At 40.0% G+C, this 14790-nt stretch overlaps 2 protein-coding genes across 2 annotated transcripts; both read left to right on the top strand.

Moving 5' to 3' along the window:
- The first annotated feature begins 3689 nt into the window (after positions 1-3689).
- LOC148050842 (uncharacterized) lies at positions 3690-7418 on the top strand. The gene has a single exon (XM_087740641.1). The coding sequence runs from the start codon at positions 5049-5051 to the stop codon at positions 7155-7157; it is 2109 nt and encodes a 702-aa protein (XP_087596767.1). The 5' UTR covers positions 3690-5048; the 3' UTR covers positions 7158-7418.
- Positions 5055-13227, top strand: LOC148050841 (uncharacterized). Its single transcript, XM_087740642.1, has 2 exons — positions 5055-5171; positions 7371-13227. The coding sequence occupies exon 2, from the start codon at positions 7427-7429 to the stop codon at positions 9278-9280; it is 1854 nt and encodes a 617-aa protein (XP_087596768.1). The 5' UTR covers positions 5055-5171; positions 7371-7426; the 3' UTR covers positions 9281-13227.
- Positions 13228-14790: the final 1563 nt, after the last annotated feature.

The raw sequence follows: 14790 nt of genomic DNA, 5'->3' as shown, positions 1-14790 counted from the left end.
ATCTGTTAGTAGCTTCCAGAACTCCTCTCAAGTAATCAATCAGATAAAAGAACCTTTATATCTAGGAAATGTTTCTTGCATCTTACCGTTTAATTTCCTGTAGTTGAAAAAGAGAGTTTTGAGTTAATAGAGGCAGCAATATAAGCTATTTTAGTATTCAGCTAAAAATAGCTAGCTACTCCTTGAATGGTTATAGCTTGACAAAACCATCTCTTTTACTGTTTTAAATTTGCATGTGATTTGGTGATGCCTTATTTTGCTTTATACCTAGCACTGCTGGTGCTTACACAACTGTTAAATGTTAAGAATGGCAACTAATACTTCTTTCCAATTATGAGTTAATACAAGAAAGCCTCTGTGTTATAAATTATGTATTATTTTTAGAAAATCTATGCCAATTTTGTCATTGGCTACGTTAGCAGTTCAGCATGTTCCTATAGTAATATTATGATGCACAGGTGACGGAGTTTCTGGAGGCAATCAATAAGTGTGGCCCTGCTTCAGCAGGGTAGCTGGACAAGACAACCTCTATAGGTCCCTTACAACCTCAACCATTCTGTGATTCTGTGAAGTATGAGCTATTGAAAAAGGAAATTTAATTAATGGTATCCAACATTAATGACAAATAGATTACTGCAATTTTGAAACAAAATGTCCCCATTCAATTCCAATTTCGTGAATGCCAAAAATTTTAGAGTTTAAGCAACCTCCAGATATAGTATGCTTGCAAAGTATAGGGCTACTTGGAAAGACAGTAATATCATAAAATGTTTCATTTTGGAGGTTGGTTTGCACTTGTATAAATCATGTCATTTTACTTAATTACACAGAACCAGTGCTTACTGTTATTATCTGATTATTAACCCCCACATGAGCTATTTACATCTCAGTCTTTAGTAATCAGCATAATGATTACCTGCCTGTTGTGGTAATAATTAAGTAGAAAAGCCAGCAACAAAATAATGAGATTTTTAATATGCTTTTTAGGTCAGACATAATGAGCATGGAGTGTAATAGTGGGTCTCAAATATAATGCAATTGAGATTAATTTTTAAGAGGCCTATTTTTTTTCACTTACAGATATTTATTTTTTGTCAAGGGGAAGTTTAAAAATGTTTAGGAGCAAAATAAACTAAAAGGTCTGATTATAATGCATATGCCTTCATGATATGCCAGAAGAGGGAGGGACTGCTTACACCTGAACCACACTTATGCCAGTGTTCACGTGTGTGCTTAAAACTGTAGGCTACACACCAGATCCTCGTTGGTGTGAAATGTCACCCCTCCATTTCCGTTGGTGGCACTGCAGAAGTTTGCACCAACTAATGAGTAGCATCAGGAGAAGTTTTTTAAAATCAATGAGCTTATTCATCACCAGATTTTTTTCCAGGCACCTAAAGTTATGGATGTCCAATGTCCATTCAAATGAGGAAGATACTTTCAGCTTAGTATCAGAATAATATCCTGTAGGGCTGATCCAGGTTGTAGAGTTATCTCCAAGGGGAAATGACACAAGTTTGCTGACTGTGGGCATTGGAAATTAGATTCAATAATGCTCTAAGAAATTTACTGCAAGGTACTAATACTGCAAATGTGCTGGTGTACAGCATATGGCACTGATCTGAAAATACTGAAGCATGAGCTCATTTTCACTTGAGTAGTCCTGTGGGACTAACGTCTTAAATTCATCTGGAATTCTGCAGCTGGTGTACATTTTGGAGGATTACTTGTAAGTGTTCGTTTTGCCAGCATATTAAACTACTGTTGTATCACATTAATTTTCTGCCATTAATCCCAAATTAAGCATTTTTTGTTACAATTTCTTAGTATATTCTGCTCTCTTCTCAGTGTTGACATCCTGATAAACATATAATAGCCCATAGAGGATAAAGCCACTGACTGTATGAAACAGTTGCCTTTAGAAGACCAGACCTTTAGAGATTTTGTTGGTTTTCTCTGAGCTCCCTCGATTTTGTTTAGAGTTAATTATCTGCTTTTCATCTGAAGACAACTCAAAACAACACCTTCAAACCAGATTAGGAATATATACAGAAAGACTCTTATCTCCATTCTTGATAATAAGGTGCCCTGATAGCACGTCCGAAGTATGTTGCCATTATTTGCTGCATTCTTACAAAGTAGTCTTATATGTACATTCCTTTCCGTGCTGGAGAACTCTTTTCTGATTGTCTAACAGTTTTTAAACCATACTTCATGTTTTCCTTTTAGTGTTTCAAACATATTTGCATTGCTTAATTATATTTCTCTTTAAAGTCCCTCATTACTGTTGGTTTGTTCAGGCACACAAACTGTGGTAGGAGACCCCTGCTAACCATTTACAGGTATTTTCTCTGTGTAGGGGGAAAAAAAATCAAACATAAATAATTGATGACATCATCTTTTATAAGATTGAAAAAATCAAAATCATCTTTGTTTCATTAGAACAACATCTTCATGAAGGACAGAAGTTAGTGGGAAACCATTAAGCTGCCTATGGATTAATAACAAAAGCTTTAGTGTTCTTATTTGATTTTGATTCTGACCCCTTTGAAACATGGATTGTTTGTGATCATTTTCCACCTCTGCTCTCAAACATCTCTTTCATCAGCTCTCTGAATGCTACATGGAGCACTCAAAGTCCCATACCAGTTCTCCCCTGAGGCTTTTCTCATCTGGTTTTGTTCTTTGTCTTTTTGTGTAATTGCATTTGTGTATTAAAGTTTACCATGTTTTATTTCTCTACTGATGGACATTTAGGGATGGTTTTGTTTTCTAATGCAGAATAGTATTGAAGGCCTCAGCTCCGCAGTAAATTGCATAATCAGTCTATGATAATTACAGGAGGGCTGGTGAGGCCTATCCAGAGGTTGCTGCATGGTTGAGGCCAAAAGAAGAAACAGAACCTATTTTATGTATACATTAAGGAATATGCAGCACCAGCTTATTATAAAGTCCTCTGATGCTTCAAATGCTCATGTATATTTAACTTCATAGACATGAGTAATTCACTGACAGTAATGGAACTACTTGTGTCCACTTCAGATTAAGTGTTTGCTTATCCAGGAATGAAAGTTTATGTCCTCAGTTGCAGTACAGTTCCTTGGAGGAATGTTTTAACTTGCCTTTCTTCTCTCAGTACAATGATCCTTGCATAAGCCCTCTATTTGAAGAACTGTGTCTTTAAACAAAAGGGAACTGTCTTCTACTTTCAGTGGATACATGTTTTGCAACTATGATATTTTAAACATTCTATTAGGTTTTTTTTAAGCAAAGTAGAGATGCTTTTGTTCAGTGAAGAAAAAATACTGGTGTTTTATTTTGCTCTAAGGATGGGCTTAAAAGAGGTCATTTGTCCTGGTTTCAGCTGGGATAGAGTTAATTTTCTTCTTGGTAGCCGGTATGGTGCTGTGTTTTGGGTTTAGGATGAGAACAATGTCAACAATACACTGATGTTGTGGTCCTTTCTAAGTAGTGCTAAGTTGTTGCTAAATAGTTCTTGCTAAGCAGGGCTTACACTGGTCAAGGACTTTTAGCTTCTCATGCTCTGCCAGCTGCACAAGAAGCTGGGAGGGAGCACAGCCAGGGGGGCTGACCCAGACTGGCCAAAGGGTTATGCCATACCACATGACGTCATGCTCAGTATATAAGCTGGGGGAAGAAGAAGGAAGGGGGGGGAACATTCGGTGTGATGGCGTTTGTCTTCCAAAGTAACCGTTACGCGTGATGGAGCCCTGCTTTCCTGGGGATGGCCGAACACCTGCCTGCCCATGGGAAGTAGTGAATTAATTCCTTGTTTTGCTTTGTTTGCATGCGCAGCTTTTGCTTTACCTATTTAACTGTTCTATTTTATTTTACTTCAATTATTAAACTGTTCTTATCTCAACCCATGAGTTTTCTCCCTTTTACCTTTCCGATTCTCTCCCCCATCCCACCAAGGCAGGAGCAAGCGAGCAGCTGCGTGGTGCTTTGTTGCTAGCTGGGGTTAAACCACGACATCATTCCATATGCTGCATGAATGGTTGGAAGAGAGAGAATGCAGAGAGTAATAGCTTTTATTTCTGAACCCTACTTTTTTAAATTATTGTTAAAGATGAAAATGTTTGCAGAAAAGATTAAACTTTACTAAAGCTTCAGTAGATTGAAATGAAGATGAGTTAATGTCTAAGATTATCTTTTGAATACTTTTTTTTTTTTAAGTATAGCTCTGTCAGCTAAATATAGTTCAGATTTTTACATTTTTATAGACCATGTGAGTTCCCTGCAGGCACATTGTCTCTCTTCAGTGATTTATATAGTTTGAATTATAGGGGATGATAAGCATTTGCTGTTCAATAGTGTAGTTAATGCTCAGCCCCCTGGGTAACAGAGCAGTGAAGCATTTACTACTCAGTGGTTGTTCTGTAACAATCAACAGCAGTGTGGCTCTATCACAGTAAATTTACATCGGTACACTTCATCCTCAGGGAGCTGAACGTTCACTCAACATAGCTTAGGGAAAACACCTAGAATGGACATTTTCCAGTCTTTTTGGGTGGCACAACAGGAGAAGTTTACTATTGTAACCAGATCAGAAACAGAAATTACGGATGGTACAATATTAAAATTATCCAACTTTTTTTTTCTCTCCTTTTTTCCCCTCCAGCAAAAAAAAATAAATAATTTCTTGGACTAGAAAGTTTTTGGAAAACTGAAAGTTGAAAAAGGTGCAGTATTGTCAGACCCACTGCAGTTCTGGTGCAGAAGCCAGAGGCTCTGGGAGGGCTCTGATCCCTTCACCCCTGTAGGAGATAGGGTTGGGCGCTCGGAAGATCTCGCGATGTACGGAAAGACAGAGGCCCTCCTAGCCGAATAGACGTAAGCAGGCGGAAATGAGGTCAAAGCTAGAAGCATATATATTGTATCGCACAACAAGAATAAATGCTATTTGCAGCATCCTCATATTGGTGTCAGTGTTGCTTTGGCCCAGGGCTGGTCACCCTGTGCTCCACGAAAAGGACGAAGTTGTTGCCCAGACCATGAGTGGCAACAATTTGTGACCCCGACGTGATATGTGGAGCGGCGGCTGCAGGCAGTCGCGAAGGACGAGGTGCACCTTGCACAACATAAAGGGACCGGACGCCGGAGAGGGCGGGATGGACGCCGGAGAAGGCGGAATGGAGATGCTGCTAAAGGTACTTGCAGTGGTGGCCCGAGAAAGTAAGGTTTCTGTGAAACCGAAAGATATAAGGGCGTGTATTGAACGGCTGGTAAAGGAAGGAGCCGTGAACTCTCCTAGTGATATATTATCAGAGGAGAGTTGGAGTCAATGTACTCGAACATTGGCGGAAAGAGCCATGGAGCTGCAATCTGCAGCAGAACTAAAAACTTGGGGTCGCGTGACTCAAATGTTACGCAGGGCGCGGGAGGAGAGAGAAACGTGGAAAGCTGCGCGCGACCTTCTCTTAAATTCAGCTGATGCAAAGACAGAAGCTGTCGATGTAGATAACCCTGAAGAAGGAGAAGTAGACGAACTCAATATGGGTACAGAGCAAACGCAAGGCACAGAGACAGAGGAAAGCATAGAAATAATAGATCTTTCAAAAAAGGGGCTGCGGGAGGACTTAGAAAAGGAAACTATGATGGCTTTCCCAGTAGACATGGACGAATCAGACATAGAACCTGAACGAGACGGTAATCGCCCCCCCCCAACAGCACCTCCGCAATATCCGTGGGAGGAATTAGAGCGAGCAAAGGCTAGGCAAAATAACCCAAAAAAGACTGTAAGAAGGAAAAAGAGGATAGTGCGAGAAATGATAACACCAGAAGATTGGGTAGAACCAGAAGATTGGCTCCCTGGAGCTATAATAAGAAGACAAATAACCTCTAGTGATGAGGAGGACGAGTTAGAGATTGTTCCTCATTCTAAACCCGCAGCTAGACATAGATCTAGCCAAATAAGGCAAAAACCATTAAACCAACCAATAGGAATAAACAGAGCTAAATCTGACCATAAATGCCAAAGCGAAGCGCTTAAGAAGTTGCGTAAGCCTGAACCGATCTTAAAGGAAACCAAGGGGAGTGACTCAGACTCGGAGGGATGGGACTCAGATCAGGCGAGTCAACTGGCAAATAGACTTGACCATATTTGGAGACCTACTGATAGTATGCAAAAAGCCGAAAGTAAGGCTGCAACAAATAAAAGCGGAAGTAAGGATTCGGAGCGAGCCCTTGCAGATGTGCTACAGTTATTAAAAGAAATAGAACAGCAGGTGCGCATTCAAAAGCAACAATTAAAAAATTTGGACAGCCCGCAACAGCAACCCAGGGTACAGGTCCCGTTAACTGACTGGAAATTAATAGCAAAAAATAGGACCCTAGAGGGCTTGCAATTAACCCTTCCCGAGGTACCCTCACCACAAGCGTACCCTGTCAGATTTGTTCCGGGAGGAGGAACGGAGTGGAGCCCACTTGATGTAAAAACAATTACAGCATTGAAGGAAGAGATAATAAGTGGAGGTATAAACTCACCCAAGGCACAGATGCTATTAGATATGGTACATAATCAAGGAGGCATGACCCCCGGAGACCTTCGTATGCTATCACGGATAATACTGCCACCGACCTTAGCCTTATTGTGGAAAGAATCCTGGCAAGCAAGGATCTTTGAGTTAATACAGCAAGCACAGAACAACAATCAACATCCTCTTCAACGCTCCACATTTAACCGACTGGCAGGCAAGGACCCGAACATGTCCACGCCACAAACTCAGGCGGCAAATTTGAGAATCAGAGAAATAAATGCTACAACGGAAGCATCTAGAAAAGCATATAATGATATTGCAAAATTTAGTAAAACCACTGACGCCTGGGTAAAGATTCAACAAGGAACATCAGAGCCATTTACAGACTTCTGTGATAGATTACAGAAGGCCATAGCTGAAGCTAATCTACCAGAAGCAGCAAAGAATGCTATCATGTTTGAATGCATCAGACAACAGGCCAATCCTCAAACTAAGGAAATTCTTAGAATAGCCCCACAAGGGTTAGGCATTGGGGCCCTTATTAGGTATGTTCTAGAACAACAACAAACAATCCCTCAGTCAGTCATACAAGCGATTGCTCAAGGTGCAGCAGCAGCAATCTTTGCAGCAGGGATTCGATGTCATAACTGTAGATAAATCCTTAACTTATAGCAGGAGTGTGATAAGCACACATAAAATGTTCACCATGATAAGAGAGAATTTAAACTCTTGGGGAAGGGGGAAGGATAGGATTTAGTATACCCTATATGGCAAACCGCAACTATGCAACTAGATTGGCACCTATGTAAATATACAAACCATTTTTATATGAGGTATCAATTAACATATGTGATGAGAATAATTTTACAGGAGAGAAGAAAGCTTGATGATCAAATGACTACAACAGGAAGACAGGAAGACAACGGATGCGAAGTAAGAAAGGACGGAAATTTATGTACTTCAAGAGTATGGAAGGTGTATTAGCAGCTACTTGTTTGCTGGTAATCATCCCTACAATAGAAGGAAAATCTTATTGGTATGAATGGGCCAAAGAACGTAATGCATCAGAAATTTGTTTACCGTTAGGAATCCTGGATGATATGGATCCCGCTCATTGTTATGCTTTCATAGGTTTTACGGTAAGCAGAACCGACAATCACAGCCATTTTTGGACGGAAAACGGTTACAATGCTTTCAATTCAGGTGGTAATTATACCGATGTCCGATTCAAAAGTCCACAAGTTGATTTTACTTGCTCACTGATTCGGTTTAGTTATACAAGTAACGAATGGAAAAGGCCCATACCCTGCACCAATGCCAAATACTCTAGTCAGTCATTTAGCATGCCTGAGGATTTATTTAGCTCCTCTAGTTATGATGACCGATGTAATAAAGACGGTACAAATACAGGCATTTATGATGACCGTTGTCACTGCTGTAATATCTCTTCTCAGAGGTGCGATGTAATTCCTGACGGCTTTGATTTGCACGGCCCTGGATATTTTAATTGTACCATGGGACAGCGTACATGGATGGTGCCAGAGACTTGGGCATTACACCGTAGCACATATGTTATCCAAGAAGAAGGTTCCTTAGAGAAATATAATCGCTCTAAACATCTGCAGATAACTTATACTGAAGGGATTAGTATTTTATTTGCAGCGGAATGGCAAAAATCACAAATTCCCCTGGAAGCGTCCCCTTACTTGACACCAATCCTACCCCTTGAAATAATCTTCCCAACAAATGATACAAAAAGAGATAGCCCCATCCCCATATACATCAACACAAGGAACAAAGGAATTAGTAACTTAAACGCTAGTACTATTTTTAATCGTAAACCCACGACAGCTGAGGAACGACTTATTGAATTTGCAAAAAACCTGACTAATGTTACTTTAGACGTTTTCACACCCTTTTCAGGCAAGAGTCCTAATGATTTTGAGCTATGTCTAAGATTCCCGGTAGTCCTCCTTCGTGGAGACTCAGCGTATACTTGTATTCATCAAGATACGGAATATGGTATCTGCTTTTTAGGTATATTGAAACCACTTGCACTGGCTGCCCGTAATAGAATGTCCCGCAACAAACGCTCTTTAGAAAACATAGATAACCTACACTTTAGCACATATGATGATAAAATATATGAGCCAGAAGAATGCAAAACCTATGAAAGGAATCCGATCCCACAATTTCCTCTTACCATGCGTAATGTATTAATGCTAGCAGTCACACCGGGAGTGGGAGTTCAAAGGAACTCCTTGGCCTTATTTACCCTTGCTTGTGATATCATAACCACTAACAAACAATTTCAGTCTCTCACACAGGAGTTGGGACAGACATTCAACAAGCTCCAGCGCATTTTGAAGGCGCATCATGATGCGATTGAAGTTCTTTTTCAGATAGTTGTTGATGGAGGCTGCAAGAATCAAAAATACAAAAATTTGACATTTTGTTGTTTGATCAATGGTGATTATGATGATATTACGCGTCATGGCGACATTATACGGAAAATAGGAGACGGCTTACTAACCACAATGACAGTTCACAATGGAGATTGGACATGGATAACTAATTTAGCTAATAGTGTATGGGGATGGATCTTAAGCTGGTTTAATTGGAAATGGCTCATTTTAATATTAGTAGGCGGTGCCATAGTGCTTTTTGTAACATGCTTCTTAATTCCTGCGTTGCTTAGGCGGAAAATTCAAAAAACTACTCGTAGCTTTTATGCACATATTTCATATCAACAGCTTATGCAACAAGATGAGCTTTTATAGCAAGGGGAGGGGGAAATGTAGGAGATAGGTTTGGGCGCTCGGAAGATCTCGCGATGTACGGAAAGACAGAGGCCCTCCTAGCCGAATAGACGTAAGCAGGCGGAAATGAGGTCAAAGCTAGAAGCATATATATTGTATCGCACAACAAGAATAATGCCATTTGCAGCATCCTCATATTGGTGTCAGTGAAGCTTTGGCCCAGGGCTGGTCACCCTGTGCTCCATGAAAAGGACGAAGTTGTTGCCCAGACCATGAGCGGCAACACACCCCCATGATTAGGAGGACCTTCCTCTGTCACCTAGGTGAGCTTACAGGCACTCTAGCTATATAACACTTCTGTTCCTGTGACTGTGATGAGAAAAGAGCACGGGCTGCATTAGCCAAGCAATAATAGCTTTTCTCTTGCAAGATATTTTTTTTCAGTAGGCCTGAAAGCATTTTATAAAGGAAGCCAATATCATCTTCATATGAAAAATGGTGAAACCAAAGCAGAAAGAGGCCCCAGGAGTTGACCACAGTCCTTCAGCAAGACTGTGACAGAGTGAAAAATACAGCTGAGGTTCCCAGGGTATCTTGCTTAGTGCTTTAAGTGCTGCAGTCAGCACTGCCCTCATTCTCTGAAATGCACCTGGAAGCCTCAGACTGCAGTACAGCCTGCAGTGAGAATAAGGACTGACAAAGTTAATTTTTCTCTTGTAAGATATAAAACATGAGGCAGAGTAAGATATAAAAGATGAGGCAGAGGAATCTACAGCAACCAACGTGGGCTTCAAGCTAAAAACCACAGTGGGAAAGCATGAAGCGGGACTTCTGTAAGTACTCCATCCCCACAGATGCTGTTGTGGTTGTGAGAAAAGATGATTGCAGTGAACCGAAGAGGCATAACTCTGCTCTGGTGACAGGGAATCTATATCTAATGACCATTAAACCTACACTGCGTTTTTAAGCCTGACTGGTCGCACAGAAGAGAGCCAGCAAGTATAAACATAGGCACACTTAAGTGCACCTCTCAGGGCCCTCAGATCTCCACATCTGTACATTTGGTAGCATATTACCACACCAGAGTGCCTGAACAGCCTGTCTGCAAGAAGGCTTCAAGCTGAGAGGGCAAGTCAGGTTTCCAGAAGACGCCTGTGTTATGCTTTGTGCTTGCCTGCCTGCCACAGTCTGGAAACAGCATAAGGACATTGTGAAGAGCCTCAGAAAAGCTAATGTTGACAGGCAAGTGGAGAAGATTGAGAAAAAAAACATTTATTTTAAAGCCTTTATGTTAAAGTCGTGGAGACAGAGGTGCTGACACCCCCTGGCAGCGATGAGAATGTAACACTACCCTGTGGTTGTGAATAATTAAAAAGCAGCTTGATGGCATTAGAATCAGAATCGTAGAATCATAGAATCGTTAAGGTTGGAAAAGACCCTTAAGATCATCAAGTCCAACCGTTAAATTGGGACTGTTTTGGAATCAGCATAAAAACTAAGAGCTTCAAAACTTTCAAAGAACAGGTATCTGATGAATGGGGGGCGGGGGGGAGGGGGTGTTAAAAAAATAAATAGCTGATTGGCTGAGAACTGTGACAAGATCCCAGATAAGCCGGTCCAGTCTGTGCTCCAATGGGCATGCAATGTGTCATTCCCCTACACCCAGCCTGCATCTGACCTTAAAGCGTTGACACCCTGATAATAAAGCAAGGAGGGCTACTTAAGTAAAGCCTGAAATGAACCATATAGAACTGACAAAGATAAATCTTATCCAGTAAAAAAGCGTGGCCTGTTTGGTCACTCTAGTCAAGAAAATCAAAATTATGTTCCAGTCCTAGAAGGAACTCTGAATTTAAAACTGTGAAACGGAAAAAGAAAAGAACTATGAATAAAATCAAAGAGAAAAATGAAAGGTCACACTTAGAGTCAAAGAGAAGATGAAGGGGCACTAAACTAATAGCAAACCAGCTTACTATGAGGCAGAATAATAATCTCAGCAGCTTCAGGGTTCAGGTAACTGACCCATTCCTTCACCTAAAGCTAAAAGGCAGGTCTCTTGGGGAGAGTGGTAGTAATATTTGAATAATTTCAGTAGTAATATCAGAAGGAAGTTGAGAATAATGAAGGATTCATTAGGTCAGATTCAGAATCTGTGGTCTCAGAAACAGGAGAGGAGCAGCTGTGGAGGGAAGATACGGTATTAATGTTGTAAGTCTCAGTGCACATGTATGTAATACAAAGAATCTGTATTGTTTTATCTGTGATAAATCATTTACCTCTGCTGTTACCTCCATCCTCTTTCGTGCATTACAGTATGCCTAAGGCAATAGGAGCAAGCTGAGGCATAATGTGGAGTTACACAATGCAAATAAAGGTGAGGGAGGGTGCCATACAGAACATCTATTATAAGTGATAGTATGTATGATTGAAAGAGCGGATGTCTTCAACTGATAGGAAAAAATATTTCTTTAAACTTTGTGCAACTGAGAGAGAAATTATTGATTCAATCAGAATGGCACTGTACCAGACCACTTTTATAGCCTCTTTCCAGAGCAGAATCACATATGGAAACAATTTTGGATAACGTGCTGTAAAATACATTCCAGGGAATAATCCCATGCTGGCAGAGATTGAACTAGACAGTTTAATAAGCCTTCCATCCCTAAGTTCTCTCTGCATATGATTCTTTAAACTGAAGCCACATAATTTTATGTTCTCTATAGCTTTTGGGTCATCCAATATCTTCTGATTTACAGTTTGACCTGTGTATAACAAACTCCAGGTTGCTCGAGGAAGAAAGACACCCTAATCATAACAGCAGGTTTCAGCTATGACATTGCCAACTCCAGACACTTATTTCATGTATTTATTTATTTATTTTGTCTGGGGAATGAAATATACTGATAAGAAATATCTACAGTGGCCAGTCTCCCCTAGGGCCTTTATTAAATCCTCATATTGAGAAAGTGCAGAGCAGAAAAAGCGATATAAAAATCTAAAGCAAGATACACAGAAATGAGATGAAAAAGGTTTGGGTGAGGCCATCCTCATTTCTTAAGTGTGAGTGTTGGGAGGCAGTGGTATCATAGTATCGAATGGGCTGTATGTTCTGTGTAGCTACCAAGGACTGCAGACACTGCACAGCCTTTGATGGGCAGTGGGTAACTTTTGGAGGTCTGCAATATTTCACATGATGTGGATCCAGAGAAGACAACCCGTTTCTTCAGAGCACCTCTGAATTTCTCATCTGTATTAGGAACTGTTGGCAAGCTAAATCTTTGACAAAAAGTCTGATACCTGGAGATCCTGCTTGGGAGTAGCTATTATGGAAGAGAGAGCTGTTTAGTCTCATCTCACCTAAATGTAGACATCTAAATCTTAAAATGAGAAGAGTCATCTTCTGAAGATACTGCTCTCTCTGTTGACTATTCTAGCCTTACAAAAAGGAGAGATGCAGGCACTTCCAGAGGCCAGTCTATCCCACATCTGTCATAAGAGGAATGACTTTAGATGACTGAGAGTAAACATTATCCTTCACGATTCAGTAGATGAAGTCTGATGGGATGAATTTCAGCCAACGCCTGGAATACTTCGAAATTTTTCCTGGAAAAACAATAGGTGTTTAAGAAGGCTGAAATCTGTAACAAAGTTGTGCTGGGCTCCAAGGCTTTGACAGCCTGCGTTCTTACCAGTGCAAGCATGAGGAAAATTGTAAAATTGCTAGAAACATTTATAAAAAACTTTCAAAAATACTTTGATCTATGCAAGAGTACTGTTTGGGAAAGATGCCTTTCAACAAGAAGCTGTCAGGTGAGACTGTTGATTGTTTTGTTAATGAACAGTACAATCAAAGGAATTCATGTGAAATGTTTATAGGTGAACCAATTAAAAATAGAGATCTGTGCGATTATAGCTATGTCATACCAAAAGTACCAAGAGAAATGCTCCCCCCCAAAATTTTATTCATTGTCACACTGAATACTACACTTTCCAAATGATAGTATTAGTAAGAGAAGAAGGACCTGAATTGCATTTAATTAAATATTCATACCCAGAATTTTCAACAGGGGCAGGGAGAGGGGGTGAAAGAGGGAGAATAAGAAACCAAATAATATAATATAATATAATATAATATAATATAATATAATATAATATAATATAATATAATATAATATAATTCTGAATGTGATGTAATTTTCTGTTTTTATTGGGGATTGAAATTGTGTGGGGGCTGATTATGAATTAGTAAATCATAATTGATTATAAATCACTTTTCATTTCAGATGTAATCTTAGGTTTTGGAAGAGCTCTTGTTTGAATGACTAGAAGTTTAATTTTTATATTTAAGACATGATTGTATCACCTAGGATTGTACCAGGAAGTCTGTTTCACTATGAATGTGTCAAACTCAGGCATGGCAGTGTTGGATCCTCATGAAGTAAATACGCAAAAGCTAAGTGACTGGAAGTGTCACCCAGGTTGATTTTTCTATCAGCAAAAGTTTGCTAGGTCTGTCTTAATAATATAGTTGAACCTGAAACAGGATAATTAAACATATTGATGATCAGCTTAATCCTGTGAAATATAGAACACCCAAACTCTACTGTAACAAAGCAATGAACAATTTATTTTAAGACTGTGTTTAGATCTGGAACATTCATAACCATCATCATTGTGGGGGCTGACAGCAGTGACTTCCCAAACCAACCTCCCAGAAGTGTGTGCACAATGATGTGGAAAGTCCATGTTCAGTGTCCTGTGGTTTTGGATCAGTTTGAGTTAAAATTAAAGGACTAAATGTACAGTCAAGAAAGAGTCAGCTTATCCAGCCACTTAACAGCATTGATTGAAATCTCAGTGTAGGCAATACTTGGACTGAGGGTTGCCAAATAGAGATTGCAGGTTGACTACTGATGCCAGAAATGTGTTTACAATAATTTTTGTGATACAATCAAAAACAGGAATAGGGGTTTTGCACTAGAATGGGTTTGAAAAGATTTTTAGAACTGTGTTTATTGCTAAACTTATCCTAAGAATATACACAACCTCCACCCCAGTCCTGCTAGAGAAACCACATGCTAACCTAAGATGGGGGAGCTCTACCTGACCCCAACAGTAGGGGCTTAATGGAAAAATAAAAGCTGCATGGTCTTACCTTTATTTGATGTTCCAGTCTGGAACATCCAGAGGAGAAGTGCTCAAGCAGCTGAATTAGTAATGGAAAAACTTGGTCTACATGCATTTACCTTCAGCTGGACCAATACCCAGTTGCCACATGGAATACTGCAGGTTCCAGAGGCCTTCAGTGCCTGAATGTGACCTGGTGAACTACTCTTATAAACATCTCAGACAAGGATCAACATTATTTATTGAAAGAATGCTACTTCATATGTGTGACATTCATGTTATGTGGCCATGGTGAAGAGGGTCTGTGATTTGTATTTCCTTTTTCCAGAGTAACAGATCGGAATTTGAAGCCACATCTCAGAATCAAGTACAAGTTCAATGATGAGGTAGCAAATGAAAAAGGC

The sequence above is a fragment of the Nipponia nippon genome, unplaced genomic scaffold (genome assembly GCF_047370975.1).
Source record: "Nipponia nippon isolate SJK-2023a ecotype South Korea unplaced genomic scaffold, ASM4737097v1 scaffold_7, whole genome shotgun sequence".
Classification (NCBI taxonomy): domain Eukaryota; kingdom Metazoa; phylum Chordata; class Aves; order Pelecaniformes; family Threskiornithidae; genus Nipponia; species Nipponia nippon.
Note: the sequence above shows the minus strand (reverse complement) of the source record. Positions and strands in the feature narration are given on the sequence as shown.